At 39.9% G+C, this 18,713-nt stretch overlaps 5 protein-coding genes across 5 annotated transcripts; 3 read left to right on the plus strand and 2 right to left on the minus strand.

Annotated features, from left to right (window-relative positions):
* The first annotated feature begins 378 nt into the window (after positions 1 to 378).
* Positions 379 to 4,416, plus strand: pttg1 (PTTG1 regulator of sister chromatid separation, securin). The gene is made up of 6 exons (XM_040118983.1): positions 379 to 501; positions 2,270 to 2,362; positions 2,464 to 2,603; positions 2,719 to 2,800; positions 3,229 to 3,390; positions 4,271 to 4,416. The coding sequence occupies exons 2-6, from the start codon at positions 2,275 to 2,277 to the stop codon at positions 4,351 to 4,353; spliced, it is 555 nt and encodes a 184-aa protein (XP_039974917.1). The 5' UTR covers positions 379 to 501; positions 2,270 to 2,274; the 3' UTR covers positions 4,354 to 4,416.
* Positions 4,417 to 4,757: 341 nt separating this feature from the next.
* sowahd (sosondowah ankyrin repeat domain family d) lies at positions 4,758 to 6,839 on the plus strand. Its single transcript, XM_040118982.1, has 2 exons — positions 4,758 to 4,811; positions 5,058 to 6,839. Exon 2 carries the CDS (start codon positions 5,208 to 5,210, stop codon positions 6,180 to 6,182), a length of 975 nt encoding a protein of 324 aa, XP_039974916.1. The 5' UTR covers positions 4,758 to 4,811; positions 5,058 to 5,207; the 3' UTR covers positions 6,183 to 6,839.
* A 361-nt stretch (positions 6,840 to 7,200) lies between these two features.
* Positions 7,201 to 11,017, minus strand: rpl39 (ribosomal protein L39). The gene is made up of 3 exons (XM_040119010.1): positions 10,883 to 11,017; positions 10,466 to 10,569; positions 7,201 to 7,395 (listed from the first exon to the last, which is right to left on the minus strand). Exons 1-3 carry the CDS (start codon positions 10,883 to 10,885, stop codon positions 7,347 to 7,349), a joined length of 156 nt encoding a protein of 51 aa, XP_039974944.1. The 5' UTR covers positions 10,886 to 11,017; the 3' UTR covers positions 7,201 to 7,346.
* Positions 11,018 to 11,323: 306 nt separating this feature from the next.
* On the minus strand, positions 11,324 to 15,469 carry upf3b (UPF3B regulator of nonsense mediated mRNA decay). Its single transcript, XM_040120773.1, has 10 exons — positions 15,186 to 15,469; positions 14,800 to 14,906; positions 14,605 to 14,711; positions 14,404 to 14,502; positions 14,004 to 14,114; positions 13,855 to 13,898; positions 13,573 to 13,761; positions 13,324 to 13,481; positions 12,917 to 13,238; positions 11,324 to 12,824 (listed from the first exon to the last, which is right to left on the minus strand). The coding sequence occupies exons 1-10, from the start codon at positions 15,294 to 15,296 to the stop codon at positions 12,678 to 12,680; spliced, it is 1,395 nt and encodes a 464-aa protein (XP_039976707.1). The 5' UTR covers positions 15,297 to 15,469; the 3' UTR covers positions 11,324 to 12,677.
* A 1,123-nt stretch (positions 15,470 to 16,592) lies between these two features.
* Positions 16,593 to 18,542, plus strand: ndufa1 (NADH:ubiquinone oxidoreductase subunit A1). The gene is made up of 3 exons (XM_040120063.1): positions 16,593 to 16,860; positions 16,995 to 17,084; positions 18,448 to 18,542. The coding sequence occupies exons 1-3, from the start codon at positions 16,759 to 16,761 to the stop codon at positions 18,466 to 18,468; spliced, it is 213 nt and encodes a 70-aa protein (XP_039975997.1). The 5' UTR covers positions 16,593 to 16,758; the 3' UTR covers positions 18,469 to 18,542.
* Positions 18,543 to 18,713: the final 171 nt, after the last annotated feature.

The following is an 18,713-nucleotide window of genomic DNA, read 5'->3' on the forward strand; positions in this document are numbered from 1 at the left end:
ACATCCTCCACCATGCTCTGCAACAGCTTCTCCCCTCAAACTGCGAGGATCCTCAAAAAGAGCTTCCACATCCAGGCCACAGCACCCCCAATTTTTATTTAGCTCTGTCTGGTGCCTAGTAACACTTCATTTTAGAGTTCCCTTATGGTTGTAAATTGTTATGTTTATGTTGTTAATAAAGTTCTTTAAAAAATAGTAGAAAGGTCTTTAACTGGCGATAATCTGCGGGAGCTAAATGTCCATATACTTTGATCGTGTCATTATTTATTTATCTATGTCCTCGCTATATGTTGTGTAAATTATTTAGGATATTGATGTAAATATAATGTCAATTTCCTTTGGGAAACGCCCATTGAAGTCATGTGTGTTACAGCGACCAATAGGACGAAGGCAGCGAATTTAAAAAGGAGCCGCGGTCGCTGGTCAACGTCAATGTTTCATATGAAAACAACTCTCTGGTCTCTGAACAAGGGGCAACAAGCGGCTTTCAACACAGCAAAGGTAAAGTCAACAGCGGTGTATATATTTGTTATTATTGTATTTCTCAGCACTTCCTCATACCAGTGAGTTTTATTAACCAGCGCATACACGACTGACGCTAACTACCTAACTGATATTCGGCTTGATTCAGTACACCAACGGTTGACTAACTTGAACGAGTTAAACCGACTTAAAGCCAATCGAGGTTAACTTTAATTAGCTCTTAAAAGACAGCAGGGTGGTTAATTTTAAGATCGGCATTTTATTATTTTATTTTTTTTTTTTTTTTAACTTTAGCTAAACTCCTCTTCTTCTAAACTGGCGTGTGGCAGTATGCTGGCTAGCTCGCAGTTAGCTAACAAATAAATGTTTTGATAAAGTCCCACAGGTTTTGTGTAACGGTTCCAACAAATCTAACTGTGCTTAAGACAGGCGGTAGGCTGTGCAGCAAGACAGCGGTGTGAAGTGAAATTTAAATGTTTAGCCAATATCGGGATAAAGATGGGGAGACAACAAACTTGTATTTCAGCAGTTTTGAAGCTAATGACTAATGTTAGCCAGCCACAACTATTAAGTGCTGCAACACTGCCAGATTGGCCATTAGTATCAGTGCTCTGTACTCCCACTTGAATGTAAGGGGTCAGTTGCCGAGTAAACACAGGCTGGCAACCAGCCATAGTGGCTATTACATTACATTGACATTTCACGTGACCGGATCCACTGGAAAAACCTTTTCCAGAAAAAAACAGTCAGCACTCTCTCAATTTTTTTTTATTTTTTTTTTTTTTTTTTTTTTTTTTCTTTGTCATAACTCTTTGAAAATTGAATATTTGTGTTTGGGGCTTGTTTCTTGAATAAAACGAGCAAAATGAAATATATCATCTTGGGCTTTGGGAAATTTATAGTGGGCACCTTTTCATTGTTTTCTGACATTCTATAGACAAACCAAAAAAATAAATAAATTGGCAAATTAATCGATAAATATGGTGCCCCTTTGACCTGCGCACAGGTATATGTAATAACATAATGATTAGACAAAATATTATACTTAACTCAGGGTGCACTTACTGGCCTTTTCCAGAGCTTCAACTGCGTCTCACTGTCTTCATCAGCAGATGGAGTTTCCTCAATTGTGATAAGTGAGCCATCTATGAAGACTGAGATGTGGGTGGAAGCTAGTAATCAGATCTTGAGTTGTGTGTATATATAATTTTGTTAAACTGTTATCAAGGTCAGAATGAACTTTTACACTTTAACATTTAGAGCTGCAGCAAGGCATTATTTTGACCATTTATCTAGATTAATGTCACTGTCTATAAAATGTCAGACCAAACTTAGAAAAGATGTCCATTGACTTTCCCAGAGCCCAAAGTGACATAAAGTTGCTTGTTTCATTCAGCCAACAACCCAAAACAGAGTTTCAGTTTACTATCATGACAAAGAAGAGAAATTGCTCAAATGTTCACTTTTTTTTTCTTTTTTTTTTTCTTGTAAAAATGACTGAAATAATTTTATAAAAATAATTTTAGGTTGATTGATTCATTGACTTAACTATTTTAGCTCTCGGCTCTGTTAATGATGGCTTGCTTGCCCTGAAGTGTCCCATAAGCCTTTATGCACAATACTAGAGACCTACAGCTGACAAAGCTAAACTGAATTCAGCCATTACACCTGTTTACATCTGAGCTTTTCTAGATTAAATGTCAAATGCCTGTCACAAAAATGTCTCTTCAGAGGTGATGGATTTTGAGATTGCGTTGCAGTAGCTAATATCAGCTTGTGCTCTCAGATACAATGGCCAACGTAATCTTTGCAGAGCAGGAGAATGCATGTGTCCATGCACCTACACTTAAGATGCGGCAGCGACTTCAGTCTGCTCCAGGTATGAAGATACCAGTTTTGTTTTGGTGTTTTTCCTTCTCCTTCAAGCAGTGTTATTGGTCTGTGCAAAAATATGCAATAACTTGTTCTTTTGCCCACCAGAGAAACTCGTGAAATCTCCTATGATTGCCAAAACCTTAAACACACCTCTCCCATCTGGTCGTAAGGCTTTTGGTGTTGTCAACAAAAAAATCTCAACACCTGCTGTCAGCGCACAGGAGAAGAAACTCCTAAAGCCACAGGTTAGAATAGCCCGTAATAGTCACTATCTGAAACTAATGGTCAGGCTGTAAAGTGACCCATTTGCTCTATACCTCAAAATATACATGTACTAACACAATATTTTGTTCCCCACAGGAAACTAAAGTCAAACATGCTCCTCAGACCAAAGTGGAGGAATATCCAGAAATTGAGAATTTTATCCCTTATGACCCACTAGGTAACTGACACCTTCAGTAGAAACAGTTCTCAGTTTATCTCGTTTTCCTTTTGATGGTAGCAAAGGTCATATTTTACAGTAATAAAAGTTCATAGAATAGTCCAAATGACATTATCAACTCTACAGTCACTTTACAGGTATGGGCATTAGATGTAAAATGCTGCTAAATCAGCATAACATGTAAATCCCTTTAGCATCACATTGGCTTTGCTTTCTTTTTGAGTCCATTAATGGTTTATTCCCTCAGGACTGTTTGAGGCTTTTGTGTTTGCTACATAAGAAGTTGTACATGCCAAATATGTTAAGTACAGCATGTATAAGCCTCATTAACCAGTGATGTGGTGGTTTTTCCCCTCCATGTTTCGACTCAAATTTTATTTTTTCAATAGGTTTATATTATTTATTCACTCAATTCATTATTCACCCAGAGTTTGAGAAGTACAGCATACCTGAAGATTTGGTTCCTCTCAGTGGCTTTGCTCTGCCTGGACTGGCCTGTTTCTCACAAGCTCCACATCTGTGTGAGGAGGACCTGGAAGAGTTTGATCCTCTCCCAAACCTGTCACCTGTAAAAATGCCAAAACGTTCAGGTATCAAGGTCCCATTAGGGCTGAATTTACTTATAATTTGGGATTTGGGGGGCAGATTTACTAGTGTCTAATGTATTGAAGCAAAGGGGTGGCTGGTAAGGATAAAATCCTATGACTGTATATGTAATTTTATAATAGCACCTAACTTTTTGGAACAGTTTTAAATGAGATTTTTTTTTTTTTATTGGATAAAATAACGAGGTGGGATAGTCCTGTTTTGGTTAATCCATCAAATTAAACACTTGACGAATCAAAACTTCATCACATTGAAATAATAAATCAAATTTTGCCATAAAGCAGTCCTAATTGATTTTCTAAAATGATCAAATACCACCAGCTTCTCGAGGTATAATAGACCGACTTTCAGATTTATTGTCTCATGGTTTAAATACTGATAGTAATACTACTCAACCCTAATAAAGCAGAACTATAGGTTGGTTCTCGCATATTATAATTATCTTGTCATTTACCTCTAGCATTATTTTGCTTGCACTTTTTTAAATTGTGTAGTTTTAAGATTTTCTGCTGCCATCATACAAAGGAGGGGAATGGTGTCCCTTTTTTCTCCCTTCCCCTGCTATTGTCATTGTATCTTTAAAACCTAGGTGTCGTAGCTAATGTTGGTATTGAAGCTCAAAACGGGGAAAATAGAAACAGAACTGTGTAAAGTGATAGGTCAAATGTGTAAAATGTTATCCCGAGATGAATGAAGGCCAAATTTACAAAAGACCCAGACTTGAACAACTTTCAGCGCACTATAATATGCGACTACTGTCTGGCAACTCTAACTGTAGCTGTTTAACTATGGGGCACAGGTTGGAAACTAGAATTATCATTAACCTACTGTATCATTAACTTGACTCTATCTCCCCTTTTCCAGATTATTGCTCAGAGCTGGACGCCTTTCTTCAAACACTTGATGAGCTGACTGTTGAACTTCCTCCAGAATCTGTTACCGACTGAATGTTAATGCATGTTTTTGTTAGGACACTTTCTTTTTACTGAAATAAAGTTATTTTATCCCTCCCCGCTATCTAATTTATTTGCATTGCTCCGGTCTGGAGCTCCGTGCTAGTTTATAATTGACAGTCCTGTGAAAGTAGACTGAAATATTCAGTGTCTTACTTCCTGCTTTTTTAAGTTCATCGGTGGTCACATGTGAGGGACTCTCGCCATTGGTTTTGCCTGAGATTAGAATTAACTTTGTCTCAGTTCCTCTCGTTGAAGGAGAAGTTCGCCTTGAATCTGCGCCTCAGTGTTTGGGCTAAATAATTATTACGGGTCCTGTCACTATCAGTTCTCCTATAATGTTAACGGGGACTGAAACGCTGCTGGTTTACGCAGTTGGGGTGTGTGTGTGTGTGTGTGTGTGTGTGTGTGTGTGTGTGTGTGTGTGTGCGCGCCTTGCGGACATGGAACAGGTGAGTAACACTGGCGTGGCAGCTTCTCTGGAACAGCGACTGGGTAAAACAAAGCTTAATTGTTAGTATTTAACATGTGGTGAGACTAGGAACTAAATTGAACGTGTATCTTAACTTGCTTGCAAATTGAGGAACTTGCTCTGCCTGCATTTAAGACGCTTTAAATGGCGTGTTTGTGCGTTAATAAAATGTCTAAGACGTGTGCATATGAATGTGTGTGTTTTTAAAAATAAACTTTTTCATCAGATGATGCAGGAAATGAGTCCAGTGGCGTGGAGGGAGACCGTTCCCAGCTCATAATTTGACACTGATATCTTCGGGGTGTTGTCTAAATAAAAGGAAGTAGCCTTGAACTCATCTGACAGACAGAGAGAGGAGGGGAGGGGGGCAAGCAGCATGTATGAGAGCAGATCGGATGTTCCTGGATGCGACTCAACTGGAACCGAAGCAGCTGCCTGCCATACCGACGCCCACGGCAGCAGGCCAGCCAAAAAGGGCACCGTTGTGGAGGGACTGTCGAGATATGGCATGCATGTCTTGCCCAGCGCTTTCCAGCGTAGGTCGAGGCTGCAGAGGCAGCAAGAAGTCACCGACGGCTCCACACCGGGGGGGCTACAGAGAGAGGCCCCGGAGAGAGGGTCGCTCACACCCGCCATGCGTAAAAGATACCTCAAAGAGTTGCTCTCCAGCAACCCATCGCGCAGCGGGTTCAGCAGCGTACTGTCCCCCGAGCCGGGCGCAGACTGGGCTTTGTACCCGATGGAGCACGCGTGGATGCTGTCTGCGGTGGAGGGGAACTATGAAACCATCCTGGAGTTCATCTCCGAGGACCCCCATCTGTTGACCAGGAGGGATTTCATCAGCGGGTACTCGGTCCTGCACTGGTTGGCCAAGAGGGGACAGGACGAGACGCTGGTCAAACTTTTGCGGCACGCAGAAAGTGCGGGGATCCCGGTGAACGTGAACCTCCGGGGCAGCGGCGGGCTCACCCCGCTGCACGTCGCCAGCATGCACGGCCAGTACATGGTCATCAAGCTGCTGGTCGGGGCTTTCGGCGCCGACGTCGATGCCACGGACTACAACGGGAAAAGAGCCTGGCAGTATCTGCGGGGAGACGCCCCGCCGGAGATGAGGGAGCTGCTCGGGACGTGGGACGACGAGCACGGCTGCGGGCGCGCGCAAAACGTCCCCACGAACGTCAACAACAACAGCAGCTCCGGCTCAAGGCAGCCGACCGCATGCGACGAGGTCGACACTGGACGCACCTCTGAAGCGAACTCCTTTGAACGGACTAAGAGGAGTGGCAGCTGGAGACTCGGGTCTTTTAAAATGGTGCTACCCTCGTTTTCATTTCTTGGAAAGAAAAGCTGAGGGGCTGTTACAGAAACCTTCAGAGATCTGCATTATTTCACACTTAATTTACTACTTCAGTGGTGTCCAGTCTCCTCCTTACCAAGTCATTTTGACTTGAGTCCTTACAGATTTTAAAACAAGTGAACATCTCCACTTTTCTAGTGTAAATAAGTTTGTCTCTCCAGTACTTTCTGAAATCAAGTTTTCCTTTGCTCCAGAGCAGGAACCTGCCTTGTTTTTTTTCAAGACAGAAAACTTCAGTCAGCTAAATTCTTACAAGTTTACTTTTATTGGAAACAGACTAAAATGTTTTGAGATATTTATAATAATTATGGAACATAACCTGATTAGATCAAAGGAATGAGATTTTTTTGTCAAATACTTGCCACTTTCACCTCTAAAATTCCTTAAAATGAAACAATGTAAGGAAAACTGTTCATAACTCATGTCCACGCTGAACTTGTATGTGATGAGGGGTCACCAACCGGACAGCAACATTTGAAGGGGTCTCGAGCCAAAAAGGTTGGGAATCATTGCGCTACTTCACGAGTATAATCCACTCACTGTGAATGCTGCTTTCCATGAGTTCTCTGGTTTGATAAAAATAAATAAAAAAATACTTGCACCTAAACTTTTGCATTACACTTTACTAAACCCAACTTAACCCACCTTTAATAAAAACACTATAACCTGTTTAAAGACTCTTTGCTGGTGCTGCTCCACCTCTGTCTGTGTCAGCAGATCGAATATTAGTAGTTGCTGGCGTAGCCACATTTTTCTCCAGTTTGACTTGGTGCTACATTAGGTTGCTTGAATAGCAGTGCTGTCTTTGGCCCAAGCAATAAAGGCCAGACCTCAAATCTTCCATGAAACAGTAATGCGGAAGTATTTGCTGTGTGGTCAGAGATTGAAAACCTCTTCGGAGTGAGTGCATCTCTTTTCTGCAGAGCTGTGCCGTCGTCATCTCTCCGCATGGTTTTGGTTTATTTAATATAAAAAAATAAATAAAATTTTAAAAAGCCAGAAAACAGCTACATTTCAAGTTTGATCACAGATCTTTTATTATCAAACACGATGAGATAACATGACTCCCCTCCCTGCGGTCAGGCCCAGCAGCTGGAGGTCCTAACAGATGTAAGGATGGAGGGATGGAGGGACACTGGGATCCAGGGATCCTCGTGTTTACAGGCCAAGCTTGGTCCTCCTCCAGTGTCTCCTCTTGGAGTTGTACCTGAAATAAACAAAAATGTATATATAAAAATGTAAATACAACAAAAATGCCACCTCTGTATATAACTTGACCTTTTCCCACTTTAAAAAAAACAACACACCCACCACCCATGTTATTAAGCAGGGAAATTTGATCATCTCAGAAATTCATTTACTGACTAGCACAGAGGAAATGCACAAATGCTATCACATTTATACAAGATGACATAGGGAATATATAAACACACCATTCACTTCAGCACAAGGGGGATCAATTTATTCTGACTATGTGGCCACTACATACATAAGTCTGTTGATCTGAGATCAATGTTGAAAAGTTTGTAATAATTTTAAGTGATGGGGGGCGCGCGCGCGCGCACACACACACACACACACAACCCCTCTGCACCCTAAGCAAAACTCTTTGCAAGCTGTGGTTTCCATATTCAAAAGAATGAAGCAGACTATGCATCTTGCAGCATTCACCACGGTCATCTGTTGTTTGGTTACCCTCTAAATGTGAAGGCTGGGTGAGTAGTTATGAAACCAGCCAACACTAACAATACCAGCCTACACATTCAAATAAGTTAACATAGTAAAATTAAGAGCAGGTTTGAGGATTTAGTTCAAACCATGCAAATTCTGTTGATGCTGCTCCAGTTTCAGAAGTCACAAACTAACCTCGGCACATTCAGAGTACACTGTGATGTGTAATAAATATTCAATCACTGAAGTCAGTGCAAAGACTTATGGTGATTTTTACTGAATGATAAAATGATTAAAAATCTACTTGTGGATCCCCATTTGAAGAAACAATTTAAGTATGATCACTTTCCACCATCACCAAATCCCTGCAGCAATTACGGGAATTGTTCCAGACCATAATAAATACAGAGACAGACCAATACAGGGGGAATCCTTCAGGAAAGCAACTTAGTGGGCAGGTGGGTTGTGTGAGCAAACAATGCATGTTCAGCTTACAGAGCTTCCTCATCACCAACACAGTGAGCAGGATTAAGAGCTCTATAGCAGAAAGATGCTCTCAGCAGGGTTAATGACAGCACTCTACTGCAATGAAGTGCTGCAATTGCAGACCTGCTTTACGTGATATGGAGTTTCTACTTCTTTCCTGCATTAGTATCCCAGTCATACATCTCTGCTCTTAATGGTAATGGAGACAGCACAGCAATGAAATGCAGTACTGAAAATGCAATAAAAAAAAAAAAAGCCATTGGGAAGAAAAAACATAAACCAAGCTCCAGCAGAAGATTTAACCTCCGCATCCACTACAGCTTTGGGGAAATTTCTTTTTGAACGTATGTTAACATTCCCCTGCTGAAATTATTTATGAAGTGAATTTCATTTTGCAAGTAACTACTGTAGTGCAAGTTTGTTAGGTCTACCAAGCTGAAGTAATGCATACTAATACAACAGCTGTGCATTAAATCCTACTGTGGTGAAGGTTAAAATGTACATGTTGAACTTCATGATCATTTTTGGAAGTCTGGTGCTGCTGATTAACAACAGATTACACTAGGTTAAGTTAATATTTAGTTTACATTCATTGATATAAACTAGTGAAGACTAAATGTTAGTTCTACCTCTCGGTGCAACACAATATTTAACTGAACAGCACCACAAACTGCGGCCTCTACAATGACCATGAAGTTGACTAAACACCTCTTAGATTCGTTGAGCAGAAACTGAACCATTTAACCGTCGGGAACGCAGGGTTTATTGCAGGGCTGCTGTATCAGACTGCATTAGTTTTAGCTAAGTGTACCACAAAAACTGACGAGTGTGAGTGGGGGGAATAAATCTAGCACTTATGCGGCTGAAGTGACTTCCACAGCCAAATAACTCAGTGGTAAATCCTGCTGAAGGCTGGTATTCTGCATGCAGGGTTTCTGCAAGGTTTACAGGGTTAAATTTAATACCTGACCCTTTTTATACCACAATTTGATGCATGCAGTTTAATACCCATTTCAAGTTCATTCATAAAAGTATGAAAATATGATGGAAAACCAGTGGGGACGTTTCAGCATACTATTATAATGAAATTTTTTTCAGTGCTCCCCAGCAGCATATACCTATAATAATAATCATAATAAAAATGAATGATACCTGAATGGATTAACCAATTAATGATTAATTCGTTTAAGGTAACAAGGTTTTCCCCAAATCAACACTTGTCCATGTGAAGTGGATGAGCTTCCTAGCTACTGTAGATAGACGACAGTACAGCTCTGATGGTGTTGACCAAAACTCCACAGTAGAGGCTTAAACAGCCTCCTGCAGCACAATCCACCGTCTCACCAGTCCCACTTGTAGTTTTTTTAAAGTGTAATGTCTCCCTTCAGCCCACAGACACAAAAAAGTTCTATGGCTAAAATTTCTGCCTGGCAGTCAAGAGAAATCATTTCAGACTTTTTAACCTCTTCTAAATGACTTCGGAGAAACTTACCACAGTGCTTGCGCAGACTAAGACATGCAGATGCCATGTGCATAAAATGAGAAATCGTTTAATAAATACGATTGTTACCGATCATGTTGATGAAATATGTTGTCCTATGCAGTCATTTTGGCATTCTTATCTGAAGTCCGCTGCTGTGATCATCTTACTCATAACCGATGTTGGAAAATTGTAAGATTGAAGACTGTATTCATTTGAGTTAGGACTAAATAATGAACTGGCAAATGAGTAGATAGGAGGGAATTACAGGGACTTGTCATCAACCTCACATCCAGCTCCATACTGGGTCCAAATGTACAGGCTGCATAAATCTTTATTCGTAGAGCAATTTAAAAATAAAAAAAATGTAAAAAGTCAGATGTAACAGAGAAAGGCTACATCAAAAGTAATCGTTAAGATAAGAAATCAAGCCTGAAACATACTGGGAGACAGAGTGGAGAAGGTAAACCTTGAGTGATGTGGTTCTGGTATAAAGCCTGGCAGCTGCGTTCTGCAAAGTCCGGTGTCGACCCATAGATATCTGGCTCAGTAAAAAGGCTGTTGCATGTTTTCCCTGAATATAAGATTCATCTTATCTGGTACAGAAAAGACACACACACACAAATAATATAAAACTTACCTGATCTTGTTACCGGTCTTCATTCTGATCCACTGAGGAATTGGCCTGTTCTGTTTCTGCTTCTTAGCGAGGAAGCGCTTGATCCTGAAAGTCTTGTGGGACGACTAAGAAGAACACAGAGCTCCATTAACACCATGTCAACGCACAAAAGTAAAGATTCTACCCAATGCTGCGCATCTCTGTCTTCATTCGAACACGTTTTAAGCATTTACAAAGTAAGACTGAACCTAACATGCGTCGCACTGCACAGAAGCTATCAGCTAGCATCTCTGAGCTGCTTTAATATGCTCATACGCCATCATTTCAGACAAAAATACAGATTTAAATGGTACAGCTGGGGTGTTTGAATTACACTGTAAGTATCTGTGCAGGTTTACGGGGGCTACCGACACAGATGTATAAAGATTTTTTATTTACCATTTTGTCCACAGTCCTTTCCCCACTGTGGCGGTGATCGAAGAGACAGAAGGAAGTGACGCAGGCGGTTTTATCCAATAAGCGCCCAGCGAACAGGCTGCGCAGTGTGCCGGCAGCGACACCTACTGGAGGTTTGCTCACATGCCGCTCGATAGCTCAGGTGTCGTCTGCTGGATGTGATGCCTCGGGCTCTGGGATTGCTCATTGGTTGGACATGAATCTGACGAGCTTCAGCTAACTCCTAACAAGCCGTCGAAGTATTCACATCCTTTTTATAATGCATTTGTAGGTTTTGGAAAACCCGTTGGAATTTACACTCTACAGTTAAAAGTACATTTTTTATGGCAACTTCCACTATTTTTAGACACAATATATTCCAATTTTCCTATTTTTATAACAACAAAATAAACAATGGACTCAGCATCTGTGCATTACAATTTTATTCATAGAAAAAGCTTGGAAGGACAAACTTGGAAGGACTTTTATGTTGGGAAATCATAGTGTAAAGCTTATTTTACAGGTTTGTATTTTTGTAGGAGGTTTCCTGGAAATAACTATTCAGTGACAATTAAGAATCATGAGGAAAAGACACAAAGCTCTGGAACAGTTCATGTTTACTCTTAAGCAGTTGTCCATTCTAGGATTAAGTATGTAGAAAGGACTGTATGCTATTACAACTTGCAGAAAATATAATTGAACAGCTAACAATGAAAAAAAATCAAAAATATTTTGTTCATCTGAACAGATATCATGGACTAAAGATTTAAATCCAGCAGTTAATCAGGCTTGCCTAAAGCATCTAATTGATGAAAGGGCTGAACAACACTGAACTGCTGCAACATTGCAAATAACTTGAAAGTAAAAACTCACCACCTCTGAGTTTTCTTGTGTTTTAAGCCTGAGCAACTCTCCACAAAATAGACAAAAAAAGACACGTAAGCTTTGACAAAGACCGCTTTTATTTCCAGTGAAAAGGGGCTACTGTGTGTTAGCGTCCCCAGCAGTGATAAGTTTTCATGCTTTGTTTAGTTTAGTGCAACAGATATATGTTTCAGGGGAGTTTCAGATTAGAAAAGGGGGAAGGCCACAGGTTGATCACTCTGATTGTAGTCTGCATGCAGGCATGGCTGTCACACGGCAGTCTAGTCAGAAATGGCTATTTCTCCTCAGTTGCTGAATTAATCTTGAACGTCAGTATATATTGTGCCTGTGAGACTATTTTAAAGTTACAGGCCATGGAACGTTTTAATTACAGTTCTGAACATACATTTGGATTGTCTCGCTCCCCGGGCAGAGTAAGAAGTAATGTCCGTGTGCGCACTTCAAACTGAAAATGGCAACGCTACAACAGAAAACTCTTTCAAAGACGGTGTAGAAACAATATTGTTGAGCTTGGCAAAGTTGATGGGTTGAGTTATTGAGAAGTTAAACACCTGTGAAGTTATTGTATCATCTAGAGTGTGAGATGTGGATGAACGGAGAAACAATACTGAAATAAGGTCACTTTGAGTTCACGTCGTCAAAGAAAGTTATGGCTTCACCTAATGTGCCCTATAGCCAAACTCTTTCCAAAGGTTACTGGTGCCTTTCCTAACAAATAAAACTAAAAGAGGGTCACATTCAGGCACTAAAAGGCTCCACCATCACACCTCTGCCTCTGAGACTGGGAGGGCCAGATGTGGCCCTGCTTCATCTGCCGTGCACGTCGCTGTGAGGCACCACATCGCTGCTCTGAGCCTCACATGCCTGTCTACCCTCTCCTCGCCAAACTTAAATGCCATAAGTAGAAATTTGATCAGTCGTCCCCTTTGTCAGCAACTTTTTTGGTCTCGGTATCTGGTTTCTTGTCGGCAGAGTTGGATTCGGCTCCTCCTCCTCCTCCTCCTGCAGCTCGATTGCGGCTTCTGGCCCCCGGCTGGTACAGCTGAATAGCAGGCCGATCCTGATGCGCAAAGAAAACAACACCATTAGAAATACTGAAAAGCAAGAAGTGATGAGAAGTTGCTTGATAACTTGAAAGATTAGAGTCGTTACCTTATTTCGTAGGCGCTCTCTTTTGCCACCCTCCTCTTTCTTGTTGTCTTTGGCAGGCTTCTCCGGCCTGTCGGAGTGAGTGGAGTCTCCAATATATTCACCTTTTTTCTTCTCCAAGGCACGCTCTTTTTCTTTTTTCACCTCGTCCTCCCGCTTCCTGCATGAGTTCTCTCCATCCTGCCGTTCTCTCCTTCTTCGCCGATCTTCGTCCTGTCGCCTGATGCGCTCCTTCTCTTTCTGTCGCCGCTCCTTCTCCCGTTCTCGCTCTCTGTCTCGATCTGCATCACGCTCCTTGAACTCCTTCCGCCCGTCATCATCCACTCTGTGTATAAAGCACAAATCCTGTTTAAGTATTCTGTTCAAATCGAGCGATGTGTTTTCAAAAAAAAATTACTGAAGCAACTAACTTCCTTCCTCGGTCCTCCTTATTTTCAATGTTATGGCGCCTCTTATGATCAGCAGTCCCCATGGATCGGTCCTCTTTACTTGGCTTCTCTGGTTTCTTGGCCTTCTCCTTGGGTTTTTCAGGATCAGCATCATCACTTCTGTCTGGCTTCTTCAGGAGCTACACAGTTTAAAATAAAGACAAAATCATAATGATAAATTGGAAATTCAACACGGTTTTAAACTTCTTCAATCCACTGCAGCACACACACCTTAATTTTGGGTTCTTCTTTAACTTGGTCCTTGTCTTTCTCCTGCGGTTTCTCAAGTCTCTTCATTTTCTCGGCCTCCTTGCGCTTCCTTCTCTCCTCCTCCCTCCACTTACGACGCTCCTCATCCCGCAGACGCTTGCGTTCAAGCTCCCTCCTCTTTCTCTCTTCTTTCTTTTCCTCCCTGAGCCTCTGAACAGCATTAAAACAGGACATGAGTCCACCCTTCATCATGCAATTTAACAAAATAGAACACCACACTGCTGTGCCAATGTACACATTTACCTGTTTATTTTTCAGGAAGTCCAACAGAGGAGTTGTTTTTTTAGCTTGAAAGAAGAAAACAGGAATGTTTAAATCATCCCCCCATCAGTGTGTCTATTTTCAGGTGATTTTTCAGGTACAACTTTTAATTTAAAGAACTGGTAACACACCTACAAGTTCCTTTGATTTTGCCTCAATCTCTTCCAACAGGGTCTCAGGTGTTGATGTCAACTTTTCTTCGTCTCCGTTATAATATTCCAGGAACTTCTTGTAATCGGGATCTTAAAGCAAATGACGTACAAATAAACAGCCTGCTGTTTCCAGTACTGCTTCTCTGTAGCTTTATATGATCTTAGATACAAGATTACACGGGACAACCACCAGCATTAATCAAGCCTTTTTTTCCTGACTTTTCTTATTAAAAATGGCAACTCTAATCATAAACATGCAGTGCATTGAGCAAATATTGATGTTTATCCCACTAAAATATATCCTCATTAAAACTAATTTCTTTTATAGCAGTTGGACAAATGATGTAAGTTTCTTTTAAATACCAGTAAATATCTTTACCTTCAGTAATTGTTCCACATTTTGCATCCTTTTTCTTACTTCTCTTCTTGGCAGTCTTTTGAAAGGGTGCAAACTCCACAATGGCAGGATACTCCTGTCCTGTTGCGGAGAAGCAATATGTGGACAAGCATGAAGCCTCAATTCCTTAATGAGAAAATCCTTAAGTTTGTTCATTTAACTCCAACTTCATTCTCTTCATACCTCTGTTGTCGATGAAAACATATCCATCAAACCGATCTCTGAAGAGGACTATATCCTCTTGATTTTTGAAATTGATGTAAGCCCTTGCGAAGAGGTGAGGGTAAAGGCTGAAAGGGCAGAAAAACCATGTCAAGTTAAACTATTAGAGACATTTGGTATTTTTTCAAATTATGAAACGTCTTCAGGTCAGGCCACCTGGTGTCGTTGGAGAAAAACTCCAGGTAGTCCAGTTCTGGCAGCGGTTGTAGCTGCTCCTCCAGCTCCTCCTTGGTCAGACTTGGTGGTAATCGTCTGATCACAATCTGGGAAAAGATTATTCAAAGTTTAGATATTAGCACAGACGGGAGTTAAATCTCGCCAGGGAAAAAAATGGTAACAACTGGCTAATATAAACTTTAAGTTGGGTGACAGTTTCTCTGGTTAAATCTTACTGTATCGTTAAAAAAAAAACTAAACTCTGCATGTTAGATCTGACAAAACACAGTTAGTGAAAAACATGCTGTTATTTCACGAAACTGTAATTAGTATCCATAATAGACTGGTTTGTAGCAACCAAAGCTAACTTAGCTAGCGAGTTTCACCTTTGTCATGGTCTCTTTCTTTTCCTTAGACTTCTCCGTCTTTTCTCCATCTTCACACTTTATTTCCACTTTTTTATCCTTCGGCCGAGTGTTTTCCTTGTCTTCCTTCATGGCTGACAAGCTACTTTGTTCCGCGGTTGAATTTTAATCTCATCCCACAGACTTGTTTACTTTTTTTTCTTTTTTTTTTTTTAGCAAGTTAGCCGGCTAGTAGCAAACGAACTAACTGTAACTTCCTCTCTGACGGTTGGGCCTGCAGTTCAGTGTCACCACAGAAGGGTGCGCTCTGAGTTAAAACACGCGTAAGCCGTGAAGTTCAAATTATACTCACATGTATCGTTTATTTATTTATTTATTTATTTATTTATTTATTTTTGTCTTCGGTATGGCAGTTTGACTGAAATATTATTTTTCGTTGATTTGTCCTGTTTAAAAAAAAGGATCTTACAGTCAGCAAAAAAAAAAAAGCTTCCTTTTTATGGACTGCCTTCCAAAATAAAAGCAAGTTTTAATATGTTTGAGCATGTTATTTTGTATGTGGTGGAAAGTGACTGTACTTGTACTTTACCTAGTATTACCTAGTATTCCTAGTATTTCCGTTTAATGCCACTGTACATTTCTACTCCACTACATCTCATAGGGTAATGTTGCCCTTTTTACTCTTTATTTGATATATACTTTTCAAATGAAGCGTTTACATATAAAATAAAATTAAAATAAAATCCACTATCATAAATTGAATGATTAAACAGTAAGTGAATTAGAATTTTAATATAATTCCGTGATAGAGAGGAGTAAATGATAATGGTTGCTGTAATTATTGAGTTTTACACGAAGTTTTCTGCTTTGTATCCTTACACATATGTTCAAAAAAGCACTTCTTTTTTCCCAGTCTTTCTGTAACCTCACCACTGATAGCATTTGTTCAAGGTTTCAATCAGAAAGTCTCTTTTCTCTTTCTTTCTTCTTTCCTATCTTTTCTCATGCAGATTTATTTTACAGGTTAACAAAGGTTGATTTAAAACTTCAAACCTTGGAATTATTTGTGAACATCACTTTACAGACTACAAATCTTTTGAGCCCATAAATTTGGTCTCAATTCCTAATGTATATAAAGAAAAACAATGTCCTGCCAAATGTATGATATATCTATGTGTTTTTTTAATTTATCTTTGTTACTCTTTTCTCTTCTTCTAGCTACTATATGTGCCCAGATTTTCCTTTTTTTTTTTTTGCTTTGTTTGGTTGTGTTTGTTTTGTTACCTGTTCCACATTGACTAACCGTGATATCTTGTGTTTCATTATGGTATTTATCAATTGACAAACAAAAAAAAATCTGATTCAAAAACTGTAGTTTGCATAACAATCAGGATTTTTATCAGAGCTGGCGCTTTTCTTTTGAAAAACATCGACAGGAAGTATTTTTCTTGTTCTTTGGTGGAGGAGCACAGGTCGTATAGACGGTCGACATTTTGTTAGCTTCCTAGCAAAATAAACTATCGAGGGTAGTCTGAGGGCAACTTGGTTGTCCACAAAGTTTCTCTTCGTCGCCTGACAGTTAAACTTTGTAATCATGTGGTATGAAATTCTCCCTGGCTTCGCCATCATGACTGTGTGTCTGATCATTCCCGGCGTCGCCACCGCACAGATCCACAAGTTCACCAACGGAGGAAAGGTGAGGAGGATGCTGCCGGCTAATGCGGCTCTGCGCCATGCTAACAAGCAAGAGTGCGAACCGTTAAAACAAGCTGCGAGTCAGTGTTTTTATACTTTAAAATACTTCATCAGAGACTAATTTGTTCCCTGTAGGAGAAGAGAATCGCTCGGGTTCCGTGGCATTGGTATCTGATGGAGAGAGACAGGCGAGTGTCGGGATCAGAACGCTACTTTGACTCCAAGGTGAGAGTCGATGTGTGAAAACCTTTTGCAAAAAAAAATCCTCTGATTTGGATTGTGCATATTTTCCAAAGAAAGTGTATTTTTATATATATAATATATATAGACACACACACATATACATACATACATGGGAGACTAAGTGGTCCGGCTGTAAAACAACAAAACAGACAGACCACAGAGTTGTTCAAAGGTATTGGTATGTCAGCACATTATGAAAATCAACTAATAATCTTGAGACTTGATTTAAAAAAATCACAACACCATATTTTTAAGGTACTGTTTCACGGAGCAGAAGTTAAAGCATATTTTTAGACAGTCTAGTGCAATACTGACAGTAAGTTTAGGTGTTAAACTCCACCTAAATCCATACTTTGACTGTCAGCAGCTGAAGCCCATTGTATCGATGAGCTATGTAAATTAAAAAACAAACAAACAGACAAACTGGTTACACACTTTACTGATTTATAGTATAATTAAGTGAAATTAAGTACTGTGAATCTAATATTACTGTTTTGCCAGAGTTAGACTTAGTACTATGCTGAACAGGGTCACTTGGTTCAGACAATATACCAACTCTCATCCAAGGTCACAGCATCGTAGGAAAATTCTTTGTAAAATATTGAGTGGGAATGGCAACTAATGTTTTCATCAGGGTAAATGTAAGTAATGTCCAAGCTGATATGTCAGCACACCACTCTTTAAATTATGTAAAACAGTCCACACATAAAATCGGAAAAGGACAATAATTTCTGATATGGCAACTGCAACCTATTCCTGAACAATCAGATTACAGCCTCTCATCTTTTGTTGGATCACTGAAAGATGATGGTAAAATCCTGAATGATAGAGACACCAGACAAAGAGTAAACAAAAACTGAGATTCTTAAATGGAACTAGAGAATTTAGCACTTTCTTCAATATGAAAGTCAATTGAAAAGTCCTGCTAATTAATATTATGTAATGTGACCAATTCAGTAGACTTTGCACATGAAAACATGCTTAAACAAGTGTAATTAACACACACAGGAGTGTAACCTTGTAATCGAAGGCTTTTCACAGCCACAATTTTAAATATTTGGCTAATTAGACCTCCGCTCAGGCTGAAGGTGCACATAGCTGTCCCAGAAATCACATTAAAGTGACCAAAATCCATATACTGATAGAAATGTTTAGTGTAATTTGTTCCCTCCTAACAGGCTCTGAAATACTACAATGCTAACCGTCATGGGAGGAACTCGAATCAGACATAAGTGGGGGAGAAAAAAAAAAAAGGCTATAGCTTGGCTGATGGTTCATTGGTTTCTAAATTATTTGTAATATTAAGAGACTGGAGTTATGATAATCCTTTCTTCTTTCTCTACAGGGACTTGAGAACATCAACTGATGATCAGGAATTTGAAGACCCTTATGAGAAAAAAAGTTCTTTGTTGTACATTAAAAGATTATATTTAACATTCAGCCGTTTGTTTTTTTCAGTCTTTTAAAGGCAGTTGTCCCTGTTGTCAGTTACACTGTTCCATACTGGAAATCTTTTGAGGCCTCTAGGGTCATATGTTCAATTTAAAAAAAACCAAAAAAAAAACAGATGACCTGTTGTGGAGCTTATACTGTAGATGATATGTCAATTGT

This window comes from Xiphias gladius, chromosome 23, assembly GCF_016859285.1.
Source record: "Xiphias gladius isolate SHS-SW01 ecotype Sanya breed wild chromosome 23, ASM1685928v1, whole genome shotgun sequence".
Taxonomy (NCBI): Eukaryota; Metazoa; Chordata; class Actinopteri; order Istiophoriformes; family Xiphiidae; genus Xiphias; species Xiphias gladius.